The sequence below is a fragment of the Lepidochelys kempii genome, chromosome 1 (assembly GCF_965140285.1).
Source record: "Lepidochelys kempii isolate rLepKem1 chromosome 1, rLepKem1.hap1, whole genome shotgun sequence".
In the NCBI taxonomy this organism is placed as follows: domain Eukaryota; kingdom Metazoa; phylum Chordata; order Testudines; family Cheloniidae; genus Lepidochelys; species Lepidochelys kempii.
The window spans coordinates 158,402,841-158,426,335 of record NC_136380.1 but is presented as its reverse complement, the minus strand read 5'-3'; the positions used below and the strand labels follow the sequence as shown (position 1 = coordinate 158,426,335).

Here is a 23,495-nt window from a genome sequence, read left to right as displayed (position 1 = left end):
TCTGGGCTGGGGGGCGGGGGCAGAGCTGGGCTCTGGGGGAGGAGTGGGTGCGGGTATCTGAGCTGGGGGCCCGTGGCTGGGCTCTGGGAGGGAGGTGGTTCAGGTGTATTGGCTGGCAGGGCCCCATGGCTGGGCTTTTGGGGGGCAGGGGTTGTGGGTGTCTGGCCCCGTGGCTTGGCTTGGGGGGTGAGGAAGAGGGCAGAAAAACAGGAACTGGGTTGTCATAGCGGTTTCTTTAACTCTCTACTCCTGGGGGCATTTTTGTGTGTGTCTGTATTGTTACAGACATACTTGCGGACAGGTATTTTGAAATAAATTACCAAAATAACTGAAACTGGCGCGATCATGTAATGTTATTTTGACAAAAAAAATTGCAGAATTTTAAAATATTGTGCAGAGAATTTTTAATTTTTTTTGGCATAGAATGCCCCCAGAAGTAATTTAAAAACAAAATGCTGTAGTACCATATGAAACTGTCCAAAACAACAGCTTCCCACCACACTTCATCTTATTGTCAGTCAGCAAGCCAATAAAACTTAAACCCTTCACCACATGGAAATTCGACCCTCAACTGCCTCCACCTGCACTAGTTCTTATCAAACAGATGGGTTTTGCCACACGCCCATGTTAGCAAAGGACTAGTTGCAACTGGTTTATATCAGGCAAAATGTAGACCTATGTATTGTAAGCCAGGGGTTCTCGACCTTTTTCTTTCTGAGGCCCCCCTGACATGTTAGAAAAACTTCACAGGCCACCTGTGCATCTGATTTTCTGCATATAAACAGCAGGGCTGGCATTAAGGGGTAGCAAGCAGGGCACTGCCCGGGGCCCCAAACCACAGGGGCACCATAAAGCTAAGTTTCTAAGACTTCTGCTTCAGATCCAGGTAGCAGGGCTCTGGGCTTCAGCCCCATGCTGTGGGGCTTCGGCTTTCTGCCCTAAGCCACAGCGAGTCTAACGCTGGTCCTGTTTGGCGGCCCCCCTGAAACCTGTTCGCAGTGGCCCTGGACCCCTGGTTGTGAACCACTGTTGTAAGCCAAACATTTCTTTCCTGCCCACCCCAGTGCAGCCAATACACCTAAAATCTTACCTGCAACAGCTAAGCTATTGGATTCCTTGGCCTCAGTTTAGCAGATTGCTGGGATCCCAGTATGAAGTGGCTTTGGCATGTGGACAAAAAGTGACTGTAATGAGTCTCCGAAATTCACTTTTCACCTGTAACTAGAGATAAGTATAAACTGTAAAACTTGGATCTGGACTTCAAATATTCCCCTCACAGCCTGGGACATTGGCCTCTGGTGGGTTCGGGTGTAGCCCATTATAAAGAAAGGTTTCAGAGTAACAGCCGTGTTAGTCTGTCTTTGCAAAAAGAAAAGGCGTACTTGTGGCACCTTAGAGACTAACCAATTTATTTGAGCATGAGCTTTCGTGGGCTACAGCTCACTTCATCGGATGCATACCGTGGAAACTGCAGTAGACATTATATGCACACAGAGACCATGAAACAATACCCCCTCCCACCCCACTGTCCTGCTGGTAATAGCTTATCTAAAGTGATCATCAAGTTGGGCCATTTCCAGCACAAATCCAGGTTATGGCCCAACTTGATGATCACTTTAGATAAGCTATTACCAGCAGGACAGTGGGGTGGGAGGAGGTATTGTTTCATGGTCTCTGTGTGCATATAATGTCTACTGCAGTTTCCACGGTATGCATCCGATGAAGTGAGCTGTAGCTCACGAAAGCTTATGCTCAAATAAATTGGTTAGTCTCTAAGGTGCCACAAGTACTCCTTTTCTTTTTGTATTCAACTGATTGTTTCTAGGTTACCAGTCCTTCAAGATTTTAGAACTAGTAGGTCTTTCCAGTAGAGATAAGGAGGTGTTCGTACCGTTATACAAGGCACTGGTGAGACCTCATCTGGAATATTGTGTACAGTTCTGGTCTCCCATGTTTAAGAAAGATTAATTCAAACTGGAACAGGTACAGAGAAGGGCTACTACGATGATCCGAGGAATGGAAAACCTGTCCTATGAAAGGAGACTCAAAGAGCTCGGCTTGTTTAGCCTAACCAAAAGAAGGCTGAGGGGAGATATGATTGCTATCTATAAATATATCAGAGGGATAAATACCACGGAGGGAGAAGAATTATTTAAGCTCGGTACCAATGTGGACACAAGAACAAATGGATATAAACTGGCCATCAGGAAGTTTAGACTTGAAATTAGATGAAGGTTTCTAACCATCAGAGGAGTGAAGTTCTGGAACAGCCTTCCAAGGGAAGCAGTTGGAGCAAAAGACACATCTGGCATCAAGACTAAGCTTTATAAGTTTATGGAAGGGATGATATGATGGGATAGCCTAATTTTGGCAATTAATTGATGATCTTCAACTATTAGCGGTAGATATACCCAATGGCCTGTGATGGGATGTTAGATGGGGTGCAATCTGAATTACTACAGAGAATTCTTTCCTGGGTGTCTGGCTGGTGAGTCTTGCCCACATGCTCAGGGTTTAGCTGATCGCTATATTTGGGATCAGGAAGGAATTTTCCTCCAGGGCAGATTGGCAGAGGCCCTGGGGGTTTTTTGCCTTCCTCTGCAACGTGGGACATGGGTCACTTGCTGGAGGATTCTCTGCACCTCAAAGTCTTCAAACCACGATTTGAGGACTTCAGTAGCTGAGACATAGGTTAGAGGTTTGTTACAGGAGTGGGTGGGTGAGATTCTGTGGCCTTTGTTGTGCAGGAGGTCAGACTAGACTATCATAATGGTCCCTTCTGACCTTAAAGTCTATGATTCTATGATTCATCCCCTCACACCTTGTCTTTGGATTGGAAGAGGAAAATAAGCCTTCCTGTTTTTTAGACTTCTAATTGGTTTCTTAACTTTGAATGAACATTGAACTGAACTAGTTGAATAAACTGAAATAAAGATGTTCTCTCTGCACTTGGAGAAGAAGCTACTGTTGTCAAAAGCAGGCTTCGCACTTCAAACTCTCATTCCAATTGCTTCCACAAATTCAGTGATTTGACTTTCTTTAAAAGTTGGAAGCAAATGTACTGCTTAATATTATATAAATGATTTTATAGATTATAGAAAATTTGTTTTAATATAGGTTGTCACAATTTCAAATTTAATTTTAAATAGTTTTTTAAAATAAACCTGCATTTAATTTAAATTTAAAAAATTGATTTTTTTTAAATCAACCGATTCTTATCCACCCTGCGATAGAGTATTTATAAAATGCTGTAATATCTAGATCCTGTCCCTTTTTTTAATCACTTAAAGTGAGTAAAAGTTAAGCAACAATTTCAGCTACATGTTTATAAATAAAAATTGACCAGACTAAAGATTAAGGCCCTAATACTACAAAAATAATTCAGAATCTTGGACTTTTACTCCTGAGCAAAAAGTACACTTCATGGACTTCAAGAGCATGTGCTTCTGGATCCCTTCAAAGAGTTGTGGCCAATGACCTGTATTTTTAATGTTTTCATAAAAAATGGAAACAGTTGCTTAAATGCCCTCAATCTCAGTTTAGCATTATTTTAGGAAAATACTGATCAGGATTTTATGAAAAAGTAGAAAATGATAGTATCTGATCCATAACAATCATGTTGGTTGCTTGTAATTTAAGCTTTATACATGTACATGTATGTCAATCCCAAACTTTCCATTTTTCAGTATTTTTTAGGAGGTTAGGACTGAGCATATCTTGTTAGAAAATAACATACAGTTAGCTATTTTTATTTGTTCAGACTTGTACATTGCATCTATTAGTTATTTTCTAGGCATATGCAAAATTTAAATAACTTAATAATCACACATGTCAAAGACAGATTAAAAAGAACCTGCTTGAAAAGATTTCTCCAAAACAAACTCTCCCAATCCCTAACCTTTATCTCTGAAAAAGCTTGGGAAATAAAACCTTGGATATCCTACCCAAGAGCCTTTGCGGCCTTCCCGTCATTGATAATGCTCAGAAAAGTACAAACTTAAAATATTTTAAATCAATAGCTGCTGCCAGTTACTGTTTTGTATAGTATCTTTGTTTTGAAGCATGGTTTTGGTAAAAATATACATAAAACAATAATTATATATGGTATTTTTAGGGTTGTCATCACTGTAGTATCATAGCATCAATTTCTGGAATCTCTAACTCTTGTAAGCCTCTGGATAGTGTAGAAAAAGACCAATTAGGACATCTTCCTTTGAGTACATGATTATTCCATCCAGTGTATTTTATTGGTAATAAAAATACATAGAACACAGCCTGATTTTTCAGATCCCAGCTTGAGGAGGTGTGAAAATCTTCTTTGCCTTGATAAAATGAACACATTTGTTGTGGAAATCACTGACGGAACAAAAATGACATTTCCATATTCTATTTTTCTGAAAATGAATACATTTTAAACTGGTTCTACTAGTCCTACTGGCTGCTGTTTTCTATCATTTAGAGCCTCTGCTGATGATACCACTGTTATGTTTATCTTCTAAGTCACTCATGAGGATAATATGTCCATGCCAGCCACTGAAAGGGACATGTTATCGTTCCAATAGAGCCAGTTCAGTTCAATGTTAGTTGAGTGCATCCTGTGGTACAAAGCTGGAAGCACCTCAATATTGCTAGTCAAAAAGCTTGGTAATATAGCCACTGACTTCGCGAAAATGCTCTTCTGCTCAGTGCCGAACTAAACTTCTATACTATTAATAATTTGATCGCATGGTTAATGATATATGCTGACAAATATAATATTTCACTCTTCACTGAATTTTAAATCGTAATCTTTTTTTCCAGTCTTTAATGATGCACAGTATTAATACTCCATTTGAGTGATTTCAGTATTGCTGCTGCCTTCTTTTGTTCAGTTTCTAAAAACTTCCCAGCATGAATACAACTCCAGCTTTTGCTCTGTTTATATTCCCCTCCCCCCACCCCAGCCACCACGGACTCTTGTGTTTACATTGCCACGTCCTGTGTATTTAATACAAATCTTTTTTTATATTTGAATAAACTTTCTCAAATATCAGTGACACTGCCTGTAGACCATGGCGTCTGGGTTGATGACCCAGTATTTGATTTTGCTGTGCCTTACATAAAGTTTGTGTCTCTGAAATTATTTTTAAGGTAATAATACCTATATAATAAATCAGTATTTAACTTAAACTACTGTATTTGAAATATAAATAAAAACAATATTTCTCCATGAAATGTTTTTAATTTCATGCATCTGTGACTTCACTTATGTCTTAACTCGCATGTTGCTGAAGGCTTAACTGTACGCGGAATCGCTTATTTCTTATACATCCTAATTAATCTCCATAACTAAAACTGGTGGAAAAAGTATGTGTAGAAATAATCAATACCCTGTGAACTATGTGGTACGGTTAGATCCAAGTTATGCAGCATAGACTTCCAAGTTATGAGGCAGAGCTACACTAAACTACACACCAAAGTGGGAATCATGCAGCTATTTGTGGGAGTAGTGGGAGAGTTTAGTAGTGCTGCATGGCAGCTGCCAGCTCTTCCCGAAGCTCTCCCTGTCCTCACAAGAATAGTCTCTGTCACTGGTCTTCCACTCCTCCAGCAGACCACACAATCTGCCTTGAGTACCTAAGGCCCACGGGTGGGTAACAGTTTAGAAGTTACTGCTTTCTTTCCAGCGCCCTAATCGGGACAGTAAAATTTAGTGGAGGTACCCACGTCTACTCAGAGAAAGAGTGGGCGGGCTGGCAATTTCTCTTAGCTTGCTACCATCCTCAGTATGGAATAATCAGAGAGCCGATGACAGGATCAGGAAATCCACTGAAACGTCCATGTGGAGAAATCCCAGCACAGAGAAACAGACAGAGAGGAGGAAGGCAAAATAGCAAGTGGAGAAGCTCAAGAACAGGAGGGGGCAGCATTTTGTGGCTGTGCATCACACAAACAAGGTTTTATGTAACAATTCAGCAAGTAAATTATGGGGACATTTTTACAGCCAGTTACTTTATACTGTATATGAGGTCTTGAACAAGGGAGAGACCTGTAGCCATCTAAACATCATTCATGAGTTATCCCTCTGTTGCTTATGAAGATAGCTATTCTGTTGTGATGGTTATCAGAATGATCACTCAGTAGTTCGTGTTCTTTATCTTGTTCTTAGGTTTATATCTATCACTGTAGTATCTGAGTACCTCACATGCGGTAATGAATTTATTCTAACACCCTTGTGAAATAGGAAGATATATTTGTCCCCTCTTTACTCATGGGGAGCTGAGGCACGGAGAAAGACAGTGACATTGCAGAGCTCTCACAAGAATTCAGACTCAGCAAGGAATAAAAGCTAGATCTCATATGAGTTCCAGTCCTAGCAGTAAAGAATGTCTGATGCTAAGTAGAGTTCAGATATATGCACAATATAGAAAAGGTAACTATCTGTTCTAGGGTTGTGCAATTAGTGAAATTACACTTTCAAATTTGATTTTTATACCAGAGCAGTTCAGAAACTTAACGTTGGATGTTTAGGAACTCCAAATTAACAGGAGCGTCAGAAATTATAATAATCCTCTTTATGCCATTTCCTAGATGTGGTGGCACCTCAGGAGAGCACCAAACTGCTGGCCACCAAAACAACAGTTGAATTCCCTAAAAAGTTGTTTCCTAGTTCTCACCCACCATCTGCAAATCAAGGTGAGACCAAGACCATAGCTAGTACTAGCACTGATGAAGCTGTAAAGCTAACGGATGAAGAGGTGAGGAAATTCTTGTCAAGAAAAACTATGGTAGTGTTTCCTGAGCGAGTAACACTTTCCTCTCTTGAGGGAAAGGCTTCTATCACAACAAGAGGAGGGTTGAGCAAGAAGTTGGCTGAGAAAGAGTCTTCATCCAGCTCCGATTCAGATTCTAGCTCTGATTCTGATGAAGAAGAAAGTGCCTCGGGAGTTGCCACTAAAACCAGAGTAGAGTTTCCAAGACACGATCCCTTCTTTTTTGAGAACAGAACGGTGAAGGTAATGACATTGGCAGACAAGAGCTTGTCCCAGAAAGGAGATAAAGAATATATACCTAAGAAGAAGCCTTACAGACCAGAAATTGAGGTGCCTCACATCAAGCAGATGGAGTCTGGTAAAACAGCAACAGCCAACAGTAAAATATTAAAGTCAGAAACAAGAAAACCTTCCATGAAACAAAGCCTAAAAGGGACAGATTTGCAGAAGTCCATCTCAAAAACACAGGCTGAAGAAAGCCAAAAGCTGACCGCCATCAGACTTAAGGAACCTAGGCGCTTGGCGGAGACTCCAATTGGAGCCCCACCAGCAGCAGCACAGCTAAAAGTTCCGCCAGACCCTCAGCAAGAAGTGGAGCGAAAGCTGACTTTATTGAGATGGGAAGAAACCGAGACAAGGGAGGTACAGGAGACTGAGACAAAAGAAAAAGCTGCTCCTGAACTACAAGAGGAGTTTTTGAAGGAGACACCGTTCATGGTAAACACTACAACAGAGGAGATCATTCAAGAAGCTGGAGCTCAGACTGAAGAGCAAGGCACTATACAGGGTACAGCTTTAAATTGTTTGAACTATATTGGTTCTTCTGGGGCTGGGGCTTGAAATAACATTTTTAATTATATCTACAATATCAACTCTTTGATCTGGATTCTCCATATTCTGTTATAAAGCTAGCTGATATAACACATTGTGGAGGAAAGAGTCACACCTTGGTGATAAATTCTTGCTGTCGTCATGTGTACTTATGTTGAAAAACTTTCTCTCTCCTTTTTAATATGCAGCTTCTAGTTATGATGGTGGAAGGAAACATATTTTTTTATCTCATTGTACTTATTTTTTTCTTAAATCAACATTATACTTGTTAATGTTAAGGTAAGGTAACCACGCTTGTTTCAGTTTTGAGGGACTGTTCTGTTTGGTCATAGCCTGTTGTCATAAAATCAGGATTTTGTTGCAGTTTCAGTATAACCACATTGAAGACAGCCAGCGACTCTGCCCAACCTCTGGATTCTTCCCCTTTTCTTCCTGTCTAACTTCTGCGTGCAAACCCAGTAGCTGCCTTTCTGCTGAGCTGAATGTGCCACCATCCCATTGCACAGATGCTGCCACTGCCTCCCCCAATTTTGCCATACCACAGATTGCAACAGATTTGGGTAGCATAGGAGGATCACAGGAGCAGGAGTTGGCTATGAGACCGGCAGACTTGTAAGGTGAGCAATAAGTAAGGCCAGCAAAGGACCCAACAAAATCAATAAGATAGCCAGGGGAGAAAGGGGGCACTGATGTCTCTCTCTATCACACATCATGCCTTCCCCAAATCATCTCCCAGACATATGTCTGTGTCTCGCCTAACCTTCCTGGTTATAACTGGTCTCCTTAAACAATTCAGTTTCCCACCCACAAGTTGCGTGAATCCCACACCATCAGCCCCCCCGCCAGATACTTCCTGTGTTCCCCATAGTCCAATAAAAGAAAAAATGTCTCCATCCCAATTTGTTCAACACCTTCTGTGGTGCATTCTTTTCTTCCTCCATCCCATGAGAATGTTAGATGTCCTGTTTTTGACATTCAAAAATCTGGCTACCATTTTGCTAGCACACTTAATTTAAAGAACCTGCCTACTTGCAAGGCTGAAAGCACAAATAAGGCTATTTGCAAGATCACAATTATTTGCAAGAGCCTTAGATGACAAGTAATGCTTTTTGCATGTCAATTTTCAGGAGACAGTGCTGAGCAAAAGGGGTGCAGGTTTTATTTAAAGGAAAAGTCAACCACTAATTTGACCTACCTTCAGCATTAGAATCCAAGAATATTTCCTCAAGATTTTTAAAATACAATCACTGTTATGATTAACCTTGCCAACTTTTTGCCCTTCTGCACATCCAGTGGAAGGAGCTTCTGAAAGCTGTAAAACACCTTTCCCTACGTTTGTCTCTATTTGATGCTTCTCTCTTTCCCAACAATACTATCCTTAGAGAGCCAAGCCCTGTAGCCTCAGTCACTCCCCTCAGTAGTTAACACCTAGAAAGTAATTAGAAAATTAAAGGAAATGGGTCTAGTTAACCTCTGGTGAGTTGGAGAAAGGCTTTATTGCAAAATCACTGCTGCATCAAAGTGAAGTATGAACCATTTTCTTAACTAGTTCGTATTTTAAACAGTGCCCTGGGTTCTGCTTTCACTCATTAGTGTAAATCTAGAGTAACTTCATTGAAGTAAATGGAGGAGCCACTTCTTGTTTAAATAGATGTAACTGAGTGAAATCTGGTTTTCATTTAACTATTTTATGGGGACCCTTTGCCCCACTTCCCCCCTTCCTTTTGCTGGTCTTTTTTTAATAAACAGATGAGCAATAGTTAACAGTACTGGTCACAGATTTTGTGTAACCTACATTTCCTTCCTGTTTCTGCATTCTTTCATTTATCTGAAAACGCAGCAGCCAGACCAACTTGCAAGACATATTGTACATTTTTCCTACTTAGAAATCTGTACTTTAAATTAGCTTCATCTCACAAAGTGGAATAGGAATGCTAAACATTCATCAAAACAAATGTGCCATTAGCCGTTGGTAAGTAAAATTACCAGCAAAGTAACTCAGAAGTGTACCTCCAACTCGCTTAACAAGAACATCATGTGAAAAGCTCATTCTGCTTGACAGAGTGTATATGAAGTTTGATGTATGGGGGAAGAATTCAGGAATAAAGTCTTCTTTTGAGGAACCAAGTGCAGTGCATCATGGGCAAGAAAAAATTGTCTGCTCTTTCCTGAGCATCTATCTCTTGATTTAGAAGGACCCTGTCTTGCAGGTTGACTGTACTATTTCCTAAGCTTGCTTATTCTTGGAGCTCTTTCCAGCAGAGATTGCAACACCTGGTTCAAATATGTATGTAGTGGTTTCTGTTGCGAGATATACCCTGCTAGGAATAGAAGGCACTAGATTGTTTGCCTTCATAGTTCTAGCTGCCATTTAAACAAAATTGTGATTTGTTACACTTGCAAGAGTCTCAGTTATAAAATGCAACAGATACATGTGTTGAAACATATGGTATCACTGCACCAATATAGAAAGATTAAGGAGAAAACACAATGTTCTGTTTCTTGCTTATTTTTCTGGGAGACTGTCACATTATGAAAGAAACAAATAACTGTAGAAGGTAAAGTTTTTGATATAAAATAAACAAATACAAACCACTATATACAAGTGGCACAAACTTTTATTGCTAGATCGCACTTAAATTTCTTTCTGACTGTCAACCCTTTTTATATAAAAGTACAGGCTAGCATAAGAAATATGTTTTGCTTTTCTTCTTGCGCTGGAAAAAATTTTCTCACAATTTCCCTGTGTGGTAAAGTGAATTGAACAGTAATGTTGTTATAAAAGATCTTATTTAGAGTAGTGTAATCTTTCTAAAGTACAAAAATTAATGCCTGCTTCAGTATATGTGGTATCAGAAATTTAAGTTTTTTATTATTCATTCAGAATTATCTCTTTAGAAAAGAAAGCCAGTGTGAGGTTTTGAAAAGAATAAAGAGCACACAAGAAATTTCATAATGCGGGGGAGGGGGGATTAAAATATAAAGTCCTTGATATATTTTCTGATACAGCCACAGTTGAAATAATTTGTGGAAATCCTTTTTGTAACTAAGTTTTTATTAGAAAATATCATCAGCTTAACTTGTTTTAATGTCCTTATTTTGTGGTCTGACATGATAGATAGAGATAAATGTGTAATTAATGTTCTTTTGCATCTCTTGGCTTGCTAAGAGTGTCACATAATGTTCTGGCTGTGGGGAGAACCAGGTAGTAAAGCTACGTGACATTAAGTATATACTAGGCAACATTCAGGAGGGACCAACTAATTTCCATGAATAGTAAATCATTTGTGTGTTGAAATAAAAACACTGTTGCTAATGTTTTCCACTGTAAGGGAGTCATATATTTGGAATCCTGTGGTAGTTGATTCAAGTAATCTGTTGTTCTGTCTTTTCAATTAAAGATGCGTGATGTGCTTCCTTGGCATCTTATAAGATACAAACAGAAGTTTAGCAACTTTATCCTTACACCAGGGGTGGGCAAACTTTTTGACCCGAGGACCACATCTGGGTGGGGAAATTGCGTGCAGGGCCATGAATGTAGGGCTGGGGCAGGTGGCTGGGGTACGGGAGGGAGTGCGGTGTGCAGGAAGGGGCTAAAGGCAAGGGGTTGGGGAAGAGGAGGGGTGTGGGATTTATAAGGGGGCTCAGGGAAGGGGGTTGGGGTGCAGGACGGGGTACACAGTGTGGGAGGGGGCTCAGGGCAGTGGTGCAGGGAGGGGTGCAGAGTGCGGGAAGGAAGCTTAGGACAGGGGGTTGGGGTGCAGGCAGGGGGCTGAGGGCAGGGAGTTTGGGTGCAGGAGGGGTTTGGTGTGTGGGCTCCAGCCTGGCGCCGCTTACCTGGAGCTGTTCCAGGGTGGCAGCGGCACGCACCAGGGCCGGGGCAGAGTCCCTGCCTGCCCTGGCCCCGCGCCATTCCGGGAAGCGGCTGGCACCACGTCCCTGAGGGAGGGGATGCAGAGGGCTGAGCGTGCAGCCCTTGCCTGTGGGTACCTCCGCTGAACTCCCATTGGCTGTGGTTCCCTGTTCCTGGCCAGTGGGAGCTTCGGGGGAGGTACTCATAGGCAAGGGCAGTGCGCTCAGCCCTCTGCACCTTCTCCTTCAGGGGCAGCAGGGACGTAGTGCTGGGCACTTCCTGGAGCAGCGTGGGGCTCGTGGCACCACGGGGGGTGGCAATCCCGTGGGCCAGATCAAAAGCCCTGAGGGGCCGGATCCGGCCCGCAGGCTTAGTTTGCCCACCCCTGCCTTACACTGTAGCGGCTGACTTTTTTTTTTTTTTTTTTCTTGTTTCAATGAATGAGGAGCCTCCAACTGTATGGAACTGATGCAGTCAGAAGGAATGTTATCTCTGTTTTGGCATAACCAGGTTCACTAGTCTTCTTTTTGTTCCACAGAGACCAAAACAGCTTCTGCATCTGCACAGGAGGAATTTGATAATTCTACCTACAAGAACCTCCAGCATCACGAATATAATATGTATACCTTTGTGGATTTTGATGTGGAGCTCTCAAAATTCAGACAGCCTCAGCCATCTTCTGGAAGGCTGTCACCGAGGCACTAAAAGAGCCAAGATGAAAAGAAATGTTGAATCTTATTTGAATGAATTGCTCTGACACTGCTGCATTGTCTATATTGTAAAAAATAAATAAACTTGCAGTTACTTATGCTGATGGTTTTGATGAGGACTTCTTGTCTATCAGAGTCACTTTGTGTTAGAGTCCATTAGCGAGTTACAAATTAGTCATCCTGACTTCTTCATATCTAGCTTTTCTAGATCCCAGTGCATATTGACACAAGATGTAGTCTAAGTTAGAGGTGGCCAAACCGTGGCTCACAAGACACATGCGGCTCTTTTACAGTTTAAAGTGCGGCTCGCGGAGGGGCCCTCCCCCATTCTCCACCTATCATGCTGGCGGGAGGAGCTCAGGCTTCTGCTCTGTGGTGGGGTGATGGGGGTAGGGCTTCTGCCCTGCAAAGAGGGAAGTCTCAGGACTTCAACCTTGCGGGAGGTATCTGCTGGTGATCAGGGCTTCAGCAGGAGCAGGGCTGAAGCCCCAAGCCCCGACTCCCTGCTGGGCTGAAGCCCCAAGACACCCCACCTCCCCACGAGGCAGAAGCCTCTAGCCCCACCACCACGACGCAGGATTGAAGCCCCTCTCTGGCTAGCGCTCCCCAGCTCTTGAACTTCTGAAGATTGTTGTATGCAGCTCAGAGGGTCAGTATGTTTGGCCACCCCTGGTCTAAGCTGACACCTAACATTTGATATGTAATCTGATTCTAAACTTTGGCCTTTATCCTGCCCTCTGATTCACAGCACTGTTTATTTTGAAGGAAATTAATGAATGTACATCTGTTTTTCCATTATATGCATCTCTGTATTATTATTATTTATTAATTTTATTACTTTTATTCTGCTAGTGTCCACATTGTGATGTTCTCTTCATACAAGAAGACAATCACTGCTTTAAAGAGCTTATGCATGATGTGAGGACTAAAGCCTTTGGTTGAAGATGGGGCTATGGTAAAGAATATCCTTGTTGATAGAAGCATTTGAATATAGATTTTCCTTATATCCTTACATAACATACAAAATGGAGACACTCCTTGGAACTTGTAATAGAGCAAATGAGGGGGCACCCAGAAAGCTGATTAATTACAGCTTTAGTTGATTTTAGTTCATTCTATGCAGGTTCTCTGAAAAAAATCAAGCTATTTAATATTTAATGGAACATCAGTTGGACAATTCTTAATCCGTTACATTGCATCAATTAAACTTTTAGGGGTATTATCTCCATATGTATGACAATTGAATATTTAATAATTAAAGCAACAGTGATAGTGTAAATCAGTAACTGCTTGTGCTGATAGGGTAGGAGCTTTGGTGCATAGCATTGGGACCATATTTAAATTCCTACTGTTCTTTCAGAATAAAAATAAAAGTAGCTGTTGGGTCTCACTTAATCTATGAAAAATGTGCTGTGATGGGAGAAAAGTAGTCTTCATTTCATAAATCCTGTGTTAATGGTTACATTGGTCCCAGTAAATTTATATTTTTATCCTATTAGTAACCACCTTCCATCCACTGGGAAACTACTTTGATGGTTGCCAGCTTATGTGTGTTTAGTTCCACTCTGGTTTTCTTCTTTCTATTTTAAAAATTAATTGGCCTTCAAGCAATGTGCTTTGCAGCAACCCCAGAATTTTCCATTACCTGCTTTTACTTTTACAAAAACTAGAGCAAGTTTGGTCAAAGGGAAAATGAAGTCAGCCAGTGGACAATCTGGATATTGGCCACAAATCCCTGGGTGCCATTAACAAAGCAGTTAGTTATATCTTCACCCAGCAAAACTAATTTAAAAAGCATTTTATTACTGTAGTAAAAGTGAGCAAGAGGCCCACATGAATCTGTTGCTCAGCGTTTTAAGTAGGAACCAAGAGAACTGTTCTCTTTGCTAATAAAATGAAAGTAAGACGCACATTAATCCTGCATTAACTACACTTAGAGCTGTGAAATTTAAAAATCAGCGAATGGAAAATACAGAGCCATGTGTTAACTCTTCATGCACATTTATACTAATAATGTTGACACTAACGTTAATGAAACATCGGGGTTCACTGGGACAGCAAGTCCTATTCTGAAACCATATATGCTCTACCTGTAAGATGGGAAGGACTGTGCTTTTACTAAGAAACATAAACATGAAAATGTGTGTTTTCAAAAGTAGCCTTGTGAGTTTTCCTACTGAAGAGCCTAGTCTTACATCAGTGAAGTCAGTGGGAGTTTTGTCATTGACTGAAATGGGAGCAGAACCGAGTCCTAAATGCACTGCATGTCAGGCCTATAATACAGAACTATACCAGTGCTAAAATATCTGCAAACCATGGTTTTAGTTTTGTAGTTACATAAGGAGTCTGTAGATCATGTCAGATATTATTTGTATAGAGTAAAAGTAAAAATAAAGTAGAGTCTAATAATAATGAGTTCTTGTGGCACCTTCAAAAAGAAAAGTACTTGTGGCACCTTAAAGACTAACAAATTTATTTGAGCATGAGCTTTCGTGAGCTACAGCTCACTTCATCGGATGCATGCAGTAGAAAATACAGTGGGGAGATTTTATATACACAGAGAACATGAAAAAATGGGTGTTACCATACACACTGTAACGATAGTGATCAGGTAAGGTGAGCTATTACCTGCAGGAGAGCGGGGGGAGAGGGGGAGAAATACCTTTTGTAGTGATAATCAAGGTGGGCCATTTCCAGCAGTTGACAAGAACATGTGAGGAACAGTGCGGGGGTGTGTGTGAATAAACATGGGGAAATAGCTTTACTTTGTGTAATGACACATCCACTCCCAGTCTTTATTCAAGCCTAAGTTAATTGTGTCCAGTTTGCAAATTAATTCCAATTCAGCAGTCCCTCGTTGGAGTCTGTTTTTGAAGTTTTTTTGTTGAAGAATTGCAACTTTTAGGTCTGTAATAGAGTGACCAAAGAGACTGAAGTGTTCTCCGAGGGGTTTTTGAATGTTATAATTCTTGACGTCTGATTGTGTCCATTTATTCTTTTACGTAGAGACTGTCCAGTTTGCCCAATGTACATGGCAGAGGGGCATTGCTGGCACATGATGGCACATATCACATTGGTAGATGTGCAGGTGAACGAGCCTCTGATAGTGTGGCTGATGTGATTAGGCCCACATTGGCACTCTGACAGCAGGATTGTCTGGCTATGTAGACTCCCTCCTCAGCTGGGAGTGCTGGTAGCGTAGGGCCTGGGAAGGGAGTCTACATAGCCAGACAATCCTGCTGTCAGGGTGCCAATGCGGGCCTAGTCACATCAGCCACGCTATCAGAGGCTCGTTCACCTGCACATCTACCAATGTGATATGTGCCATCATGTGCCAGCAATGACCCTCTGCCATGTACATTGGCCAAACTGGACAGTCTCTACGTAAAAGAATAAATGGACACAATCAGACGTCAAGAATTATAACATTCAAAAACCCCTCGGAGAACACTTCAGTCTCTTTGGTCACTCTATTACAGACCTAAAAGTTGCAATTCTTCAACTAAAAAAACTTTAAAAACAGACTCCACCAAGAGACTGCTGAATTGGAATTAATTTGCAAACTGGATACAATTAACTTAGATTTACTTTGTGTAATGACACATCCACTCTCAGTCTTTATTCAATCCTATTTCCCCCCTCTGTTCCCCCTCTCCCCCCACTGTTCCTCACATGTCCTTGTCAACTGCTGGAAATGGCCCACCTTGATTATCACTACAAAAGGTTCCCCCCCCACCCCCGCACCCACTCTCCTGCTGGTAATAGCTCACCTTACCTGATCACTCTCCTTACAGTGTGTATGGTAACACCCATTGTTTCATGTTCTCTGTGTAATAAAATCTCTGCACTGTATTTTCTACTGCATGTATCCGATGAAGTGAGCTGTAGCTCATGAAAGCTTATGCTCAAATAAATTTGTTAGTCTCTAAGGTGCCACAAGAAGTCCTTTTCTTTTTACAGATACAGACTAACACGGCTGCTACTCTGAAACTTGTGGCACCTTAGAGACTAACAAATTTATTTGCGCATAAGCGTTCGTGAGCTACAGCTCACTTCATTGGATGCATGCAGTAGAAAATACAGTGTGGAGATTTTATATACACAGAGAACATGAAACAATGGGTGTTACCATACACACTGTAGAGAATGATCAGTTAAGGTGAGCTATTACCAGCAGGAGAGATAAAAAACCTTTTGTAGTGATAATCAAGGTGGGCCATTTCCAGCAGTTGACAAGAACCTGTGAGGAACAGTAGGGAGCGGGGAGGGAGGAAATAAACATGGGGAAATAGTTTTACTTTGTGTAATGACACATCCACTCCCAGTCTTTATTCAAGCCTAATTTAATGGTTTCCAGTTTGCAAATTAATTCCAATTCAGCAGTCTCTCATTGGAGTCTGTTTTTGAAGTTTTTTTGTTGAAGAATTGCCACTTTTAGGTCTGTAATCGAGTGACCAGAGAGATTGAAGTGTTCTCTAACTGCTGGAAATGGCCCACCTTGATTATCACTGCAAAAGGTTTTTTTTTTCTCCTGCTGGTAATAGCTCACCTTACCTGATCACTCTCTACAGTGTGTATGGTAACAGCCATTGTTTCATGTTATCTGTGTATATAAAATCTCCACACTGTATTTTCCACTGCATGCACCCGATGAAATGAGCTGTAGCTCACGAAAGCTTATGCTCAAATAAATTTGTTAGTCTCTAAGCTGCCACAAGTAGTCCTTTTTTGTTTTTGCTGATACAGACTAACATGGCTGGTACTCTGAAACCTCTAATAATAATGTGGGGCATAGATTTGCTAAATACAATCACAGTGGTGTAGATTGTAAACTCTTTGGGGCCAAGACTGTTCATTTTGTGTGCTCCTCACTAAGTACACTGTCAGCCTCAGAAGTGAGTAAATAATACATGGTTTAGTAGATCATCTAAAAATAAATGAATTTTAGTAGAGTGGAAACTCCTTTAGGTCCTAGTCTGTACTTGAAGTTAATAGGAATTTGCCACATAAATCAGTGTGCACAGGAGTAGCCTTTTGTAGTTGTGAAAGAAGGGTAGCAGAGACAACACACACAAAATGTCCTTTTGGCCTGTATGACACAGTTCAAGTAACTATCAGATGGTGATCCTCTTCTCCACATCTTTTCATAGATTCCAAGACCAGAAGGGACCACTGTGGTCATCTAGTCTGACCTCCTGTATAACACAGGCCATAAAGGTCAAAATTGGAATAACTTCACAATTCTATCAATACATGCCCTAATACTATGTTCTCTTATAGTCCGTGTTGTATTCTACAATGAAGAGAAGAGACCTGAACTGCTCTATGCTTCTACCATCACCACAGAAATATTACTTCCTGGATTTTTGTAGAAAAGGTTGTCAGTACAGAGTGAATTTCTTGTAGTTGCTTGTTACAGAAGGACTAAGTCCATTTCTTTTCTGAATGCAGTTTAATTTCAAAGCACCTCTTGCTCTGAAAACAGAATGCAATATAATGATTAAAAGACTTACAAATTTCTAACCTATCCTTTTTTTTTATAATTTGTTTATAATACATGATATGTAATATATTATGACATCATCCAGGTCAGAATTGTGTCCTGTTGTCTACCTCTGACAAATGTCTAAGACGTGATCCCTGCTCCAAAAATCTTTCAGCCTGTGATGTTTACACAGTTCTGTTACACCTCCAAAAGTAAAACAAATTAGGCCCAAAACAAGTTCTACAAAACCCAGCAGAAAATTCTTAATAAAAATTTTAAAGCAGTGTTTGCAATCCAAATAATGTAGCATTCTGCAAGTAGATGAGAATGTAAAAGAGAAACTCACTAGAATCTAGCTAAAAGTGAAACTGGTTTATTTTCGTTGTCTAAGATGCTAAGATAAACAGCAGAAAGCGATAAGAAATACGATTTTTTTAAAATTCAGATGCAATAATTGAAGTTATGAATAACAGAAATATAAAGACTTTTTGTTTTGAGATCCAGTAAACAGGTGTACTAGTAGTGAAGTCAGTACTCTTTTTCAGCCCTGTTTTAAATAGGTGAAAAGTCTTTTAACTTGATGGTGTTTAAGATAATTTCTTCCAAAGTGTGTTCCATGTTTTGAAAAGCTGAGCAGAAAAACAATCACTGCTGTTCAAAGTAAATGGTTTTCTGAATAGTTGCATTAGCCCTAGCAGGTGAGTCTTGAACCCTGTCTTGCCATTGACCAAGCTGCTTTTAAATGTGCACTGTGGTGACTCTTTCTTGTCTACAGTCAAAAGGTAATGAAAATACCAGGACCTTTTCCAAGCATTTAGGAAGGTTTGAGGAAGCTGGGTAACTCTTCAAATAGCTCGTGTTTTCTCTTCCATTAATACTGGCAGATGAGAGCCCAAACTGTCTGAGCCCGCTGGAGAGGTGTGGCAGAGTGGGAATGCCAGTTCTGTGAAATGTTCTGTCCACTTGGAACTACACACTTGAAGAGGTCATGCTGGCTCAGGCAATTGTGCAGAGGGACTGTATCTTCACGCTGTCCCAAGTGTACTGCTTGTAAGGAACCTGTTTTAAGAGCCTTACCAGTTCTTTGTTCTGGAATCCTTCCCAATAGGCTAGAAGTAAACTCAGGGAGTTGAAGCTGAATTATTTGTATTACCAGGACACCTAGAGGCCCCAACCAAGATTAGGGTCCCATTGTGCTAGATTATGCTGTACAAACACACAGTAAAGGACAGTCTCTGACCCCAAGAGTTTACAGTCTAAGGTCCCTATCCTACATTGTGTAACGTACAATTGTGTAATTTAAGACTGTATCATATCCATGTGCACAAGGGAGGCAAATGAAGTTTAAACAGGCCACATTGATCTGATGTTTCCTAACTTCTGAATGCTTGACTTTGATACTGTTAATGTTCTTTTAATATTTTGGTTTGGTTTTGGGGGATGGTGGTGGAGTGTTTATAAATAATTTTCTTTCTCCTCTTTTAGATGACAATCTTCTGTGGGGATTAGGATTTTAAATAAAATATCCCAGCAACATCCTTTCCAGATTTTCCCATTTCTAATTCTCTGCCTAAATAGATTTGATTTTCTTTTTTTTCTTTTTTTAAATAATTGCATACACTTCATGGTTTTGGAGATGTATCCTAAATGTTTATTTCAGGAAGATATAGTTCCCAATGTACTTTTTCAGATCTGTTGTTGTTACTCCTTGATAGACTGCGTCCATTCAGTTATTTTTGGAAATCAAACCCTTACCCAGTGATGGGAAACACTTTTACAATATGTAATTGTGGGGAAAGCCACATTATAGGGCAGTGGTGGTGGTGGTGGGAAAGATGGCACAGTGACAGCCCAGTCTGATGCATGTGTTGGTCTGTAGCATCTATTTAGTGTACCTGTATCTTATAGGTTCAGCAAGATTGATACTTAGGTTTTTAGCAGACAACATTTTTCTGTCCCTACAAAACACTCTGCAGTTTGCTGAGCACCAGCTGGTGCCAACCCTCCCTCCCAAATGTGACTATTTCAGTGGCACTGGCTGGATAGTTTTGTGAAGTGAGCTGTAGCTCATGAAAGCTTATGCTCAAATAAATTTGTTAGTTTCTAAGGTGCCACAAGTACTCCTGTTCTTTTGCTGTCACATAAAAGTTACTTAATTGTAACATTTGTATTTTTATTCAAATTTTCTGATTGCCTGCTACCTTTTTAATCCCTACCTTGGAAATAATCTGTGCCCTAAAATCTATGTAGTATTCCACAGGAGAACATGTGAGGCTTGGTAAAGACGGCTGAGCCACAGCGCGTACCATTTTAGGCAGATGCTAGTACCCCAGTTAAATCAATGGACCATGATCGTGATGGCTTTTTCTTGCAGCTCCAGAAGGGGGCTAACGGAGGTTAGCCCCACCACACTTTCATTTCCCATTCTCATACATTCCCAACCCTGAAAGTATCCCCAACACTTAACAGTTCAAATTCAGCAATTCAAGCTATGTTTAAGTTACCTAAACTCTCTTCGGGGCTCATGTGAAACTATGAGCCAAAAATTCTCCACTCTTTAGAGGGAAAAGTAGTCTTTGGAAAACACATGTAGGATGTGAGAAGAGAGAGGAAGAATGATCTTGTGGCTAAGGCACTGGACTTGGACTGGATTAGTTACCTAAGGTACCATAGACTCCCTGTGAGACATTGGGCAAATCACTTAGGCCCAGATCCATACAGGTATTTAGGCTCCTAACTTTCAGTGATTTCAGTGGGATTTAGGAGCCTAAATGCCTTTGTGGATCTGGACCTTAATTTCTCTGGACCTCAGCTCCCCTTTAGTAAAATGGGGTAATAGTACTTACTTTCTCTTATCCTTTGAACATCTTGTTTATTTTCAGTGCCAACTGGAGTAAAAAGTAAGAAAAGCATTTTTAAAATATATCTTCCTTAAGTGATCGTTTAATCCAGAAACTTTGAGCTAGTTCCAGTTCTCCCCAAGACACACATTATACACATTAACTCCATCAGAAAAATATATTACAACTGCTCTGTTTATAAATGCCAGCAATTCTGAAATTACAGTCAAGCAGTGGTAAAGACATTCAGATACAAAATGGCTTTACAAATGTTCCAGGCCCTTACTAGCCAGAGGCCTACTAGTGGAGACAGGGAAAATGGGGATTCCTACTCGGTTATTCGATCCTGCTCTGTGGCTTTCATATCAACCTGTTCTTAGCAGGTATCTGATAAAATCGAAGCCTTATTTCCAACCTCTCCTTCCCCTCAGCTGCTGGAAGCGAGAAGGAGCTTTTTCCCCCAACTCCTCATCACAGTCTCCTGCCTCACTGTTTGGGGTGAGGGGGAAGCACCATCTGCACTACTCTAAACTTCCCCAGCATCCTCGTGGATACCAAAGGGCAGAGAGGGATCTGCTAGGCTACACTTCCCACAGCCTCCTGGTTGCTGCTGTGAGTAGGCTTGCCAACTTTCTAATTCCAGAAAACTGAACACCCTTGCCCCTCCCACTGCTCTGCTCACTGCCCATCCCATTCCCGGAGGCCCTGCCCTGCCCCTTCCCGAGGCCCTGCCCTCACTCACTCCATCCCCCCTCCCTCCATCGCTTGCTCTCCCCCACCCTTGCTCATGTGCTCATTTTCACTGCAAGGCCCAAAAACGCATATTTATTGTTTTGACAAATATATTATGCTAATTTCAGGTTTTATTTGTTACAGGATGCTAGAGCTGGCAGCAAAATAGTTAAAAAGGGTAATTTTTTAAAAAATGAAATTTCACAAAGGTTTTCATGATTCTTTCCCTCCCCTCTTCCCATTTTTCATAACCAGCTTTACGATTTTTGTTCACTAAAGTTATTATAATTTTATGAGTAGAATTAGGACCACACATTATCACAGCTTCAATGGGTCCATTAAAGGCCCTCTCCTGAAGCCCCCCTGGCTGCCCCTAAGCCTAGGAGCCGGACATGCCAGCTGCTTCCGAGGAGCCACGCGGCAGCTAGCAGAGAGCCGGCCAGTCCCACTGTGCAGCAAAGCCAATTGGACAGTCAACGACCTGGTCAGCAGTGCCGACCGGAGCCGCCAGGATCCCTTTTCGACCGGGTGTTCCAATCGAAAACTGGACACGTGGTCACCCTATCTGTAAGCTGTGAGGGTCTTAATCAGAGTGTGCTAGGCTCCTTATCCTTGGGTACCCCTCCTCCACAAATAGCTTCAGTATTTGCTTCTGCGTTCCCAAGCACGGTATTGCCAACTCAGAGCATTTGAAAATCCTGAGGTGTTCCCAAAAAATCGTTAGATGGATCTAAAAATCATGACAGTTAAACATTAATAAAGGTTGTGTTCTTTTTATTTACCTTCTGCTCTTGAAGCCTTAAGTGTTCACGTTTTCAGGTTTTTCCTTCCAACTATGAGGGATGTAGAAACTGTTCGTTTTTTTTTTTTTTAATGGAAATTGAGTTTCTCAGGTAGTAACATGATTCTAGCAGCTGGAGCCTTAAATAAAACATCAAATATCATGAGACTTAGGATAAAATTCAGAGAGTTGGCAACACTGCATGAAGCAACTAAGTGAAAACAATCTGTTTATTGTCCGTTTCATGTTTGTTCAGGTATTCTGTGAACTTGACCATTCTGATCTGTTTTACTCTGCTGTATCTTAGGAAAGCTGTGAGCAGGAGTAAAGGCAGTGATGCTGTCTGCTCTGAAAGCACCACTAGTGATGCTTCCCGGGGTACCCAGGGTTGTGAGGCACCTAATTACCACTTACCCTGACTGTGAAGAAATCTTGTCTGCATCTAGTGTGGATCAGCTCCCTGATTCTGCCAACCTCTGGCAACACAAACACTTTCTTCCAGGCCTCTGCTAGCCTTGCTTTCCCTGTACAGGTTAGTGCTCCGAGCATCTGTCTGTAGTGCCCAGCTCCTGATCCACTGAATGCTCACAGAACTCTCTGATTCATTACTCACAAATGCATAGGACAGGCTAGCTTACTAGTTTTAACTCAGAATCACCACTCTGGTTAACAAAAGCACTTAGATATATTTATAGTGAAAACAAGAATAAGTTTATCATCAAAGAACAGAAATTCAAATGACAGTAAGTAAGAATATTGGAAGCAAATAGTTACATAAAAACCAAAATCATAATATGCTTTCTAGAGCCTAAACTAAACTCACAAAACATTCCCATTTCCTGCTGAATAACTTACCCTAAGTCCTTTTCCTAGCATTTTCAACCAGGATTACTGAGATCTTCTTTTCATAAGATCATGCCTGCTGGCAATGTATCTTCACAGACTGAAGGATGCCAGGGCATGTCTCTGCACCCCAGATTTACTAAACCAGACCTTTGATCTTCACCTGAAAACAGGGTTCCCTCCCCACCCTTGTTTGCCTTTTCCTGTTAATTTTCTTCTGTAGTCTCCACAGGCTCTTCATTAACATTTCACTCAGTATGCTAACAGAATTCTATTGTAAAACACTCAGTACACAATGGTCCACTAAGGAAATAAGTATCTCCCACTTCCAGTCTGGAGAAGTTTTTTCTCAATTTGAGTGACTTGCATTTAACTACAAGGCCTAGAGCAGGTAATTTTCAGCATAAATATATATACATCCTCACATTTTCTGTGCATACATCTCATAGTGATTAGGATGACCAGTGTGACACAGACTTTCATTAGAGGCTTTGCATGATGTTCTTTTGGTGAACCTAGGGGATCCCTGGACTGCCATGTATCCTTGTGCCCTCTGCCAGTTGGCTGAAAGAGGTGCTTGGGCAATCCCACTGGTAAGAGGATTTTACAGCCCTGAAATACAACACATTATAAGATTTAAAAACAAAAATCAGTCTAAGAATATACCA

General features: G+C 41.1%; 1 protein-coding gene and 1 long non-coding RNA gene across 3 annotated transcripts in view; one reads left to right on the top strand and one right to left on the bottom strand.

Annotated features, from left to right (window-relative positions):
* Window positions 1-12,244, top strand: part of NDUFV3 (NADH:ubiquinone oxidoreductase subunit V3) — a 19,366-nt gene extending 7,122 nt beyond the window's left edge. Inside the window, exons 3-5 of one of the 2 annotated variants that reach the window (XR_012160743.2) lie at window positions 6,571-7,539; window positions 7,948-8,200; window positions 11,975-12,063. Coding sequence is in view for 1 of the 2 variants with exons in the window: in XM_073359492.2 (XP_073215593.1) it covers window positions 6,571-7,539; window positions 11,975-12,141 (1,136 nt within the window). In the remaining variant the exon portion in view is untranslated. Of the gene's footprint in view, window positions 1-6,570; window positions 7,540-7,947; window positions 8,201-11,974 lie in introns of both variants that reach the window. The other variant, XM_073359492.2, reaches the window with a different exon arrangement.
* Window positions 1,097-23,495, bottom strand: LOC140917253 (uncharacterized). Its single transcript, XR_012160765.1, has 4 exons — window positions 23,253-23,495; window positions 21,986-22,124; window positions 20,478-20,519; window positions 1,097-1,221 (listed from the first exon to the last, which is right to left on the bottom strand). It is a non-coding gene; the product is annotated as an uncharacterized LOC140917253 (long non-coding RNA).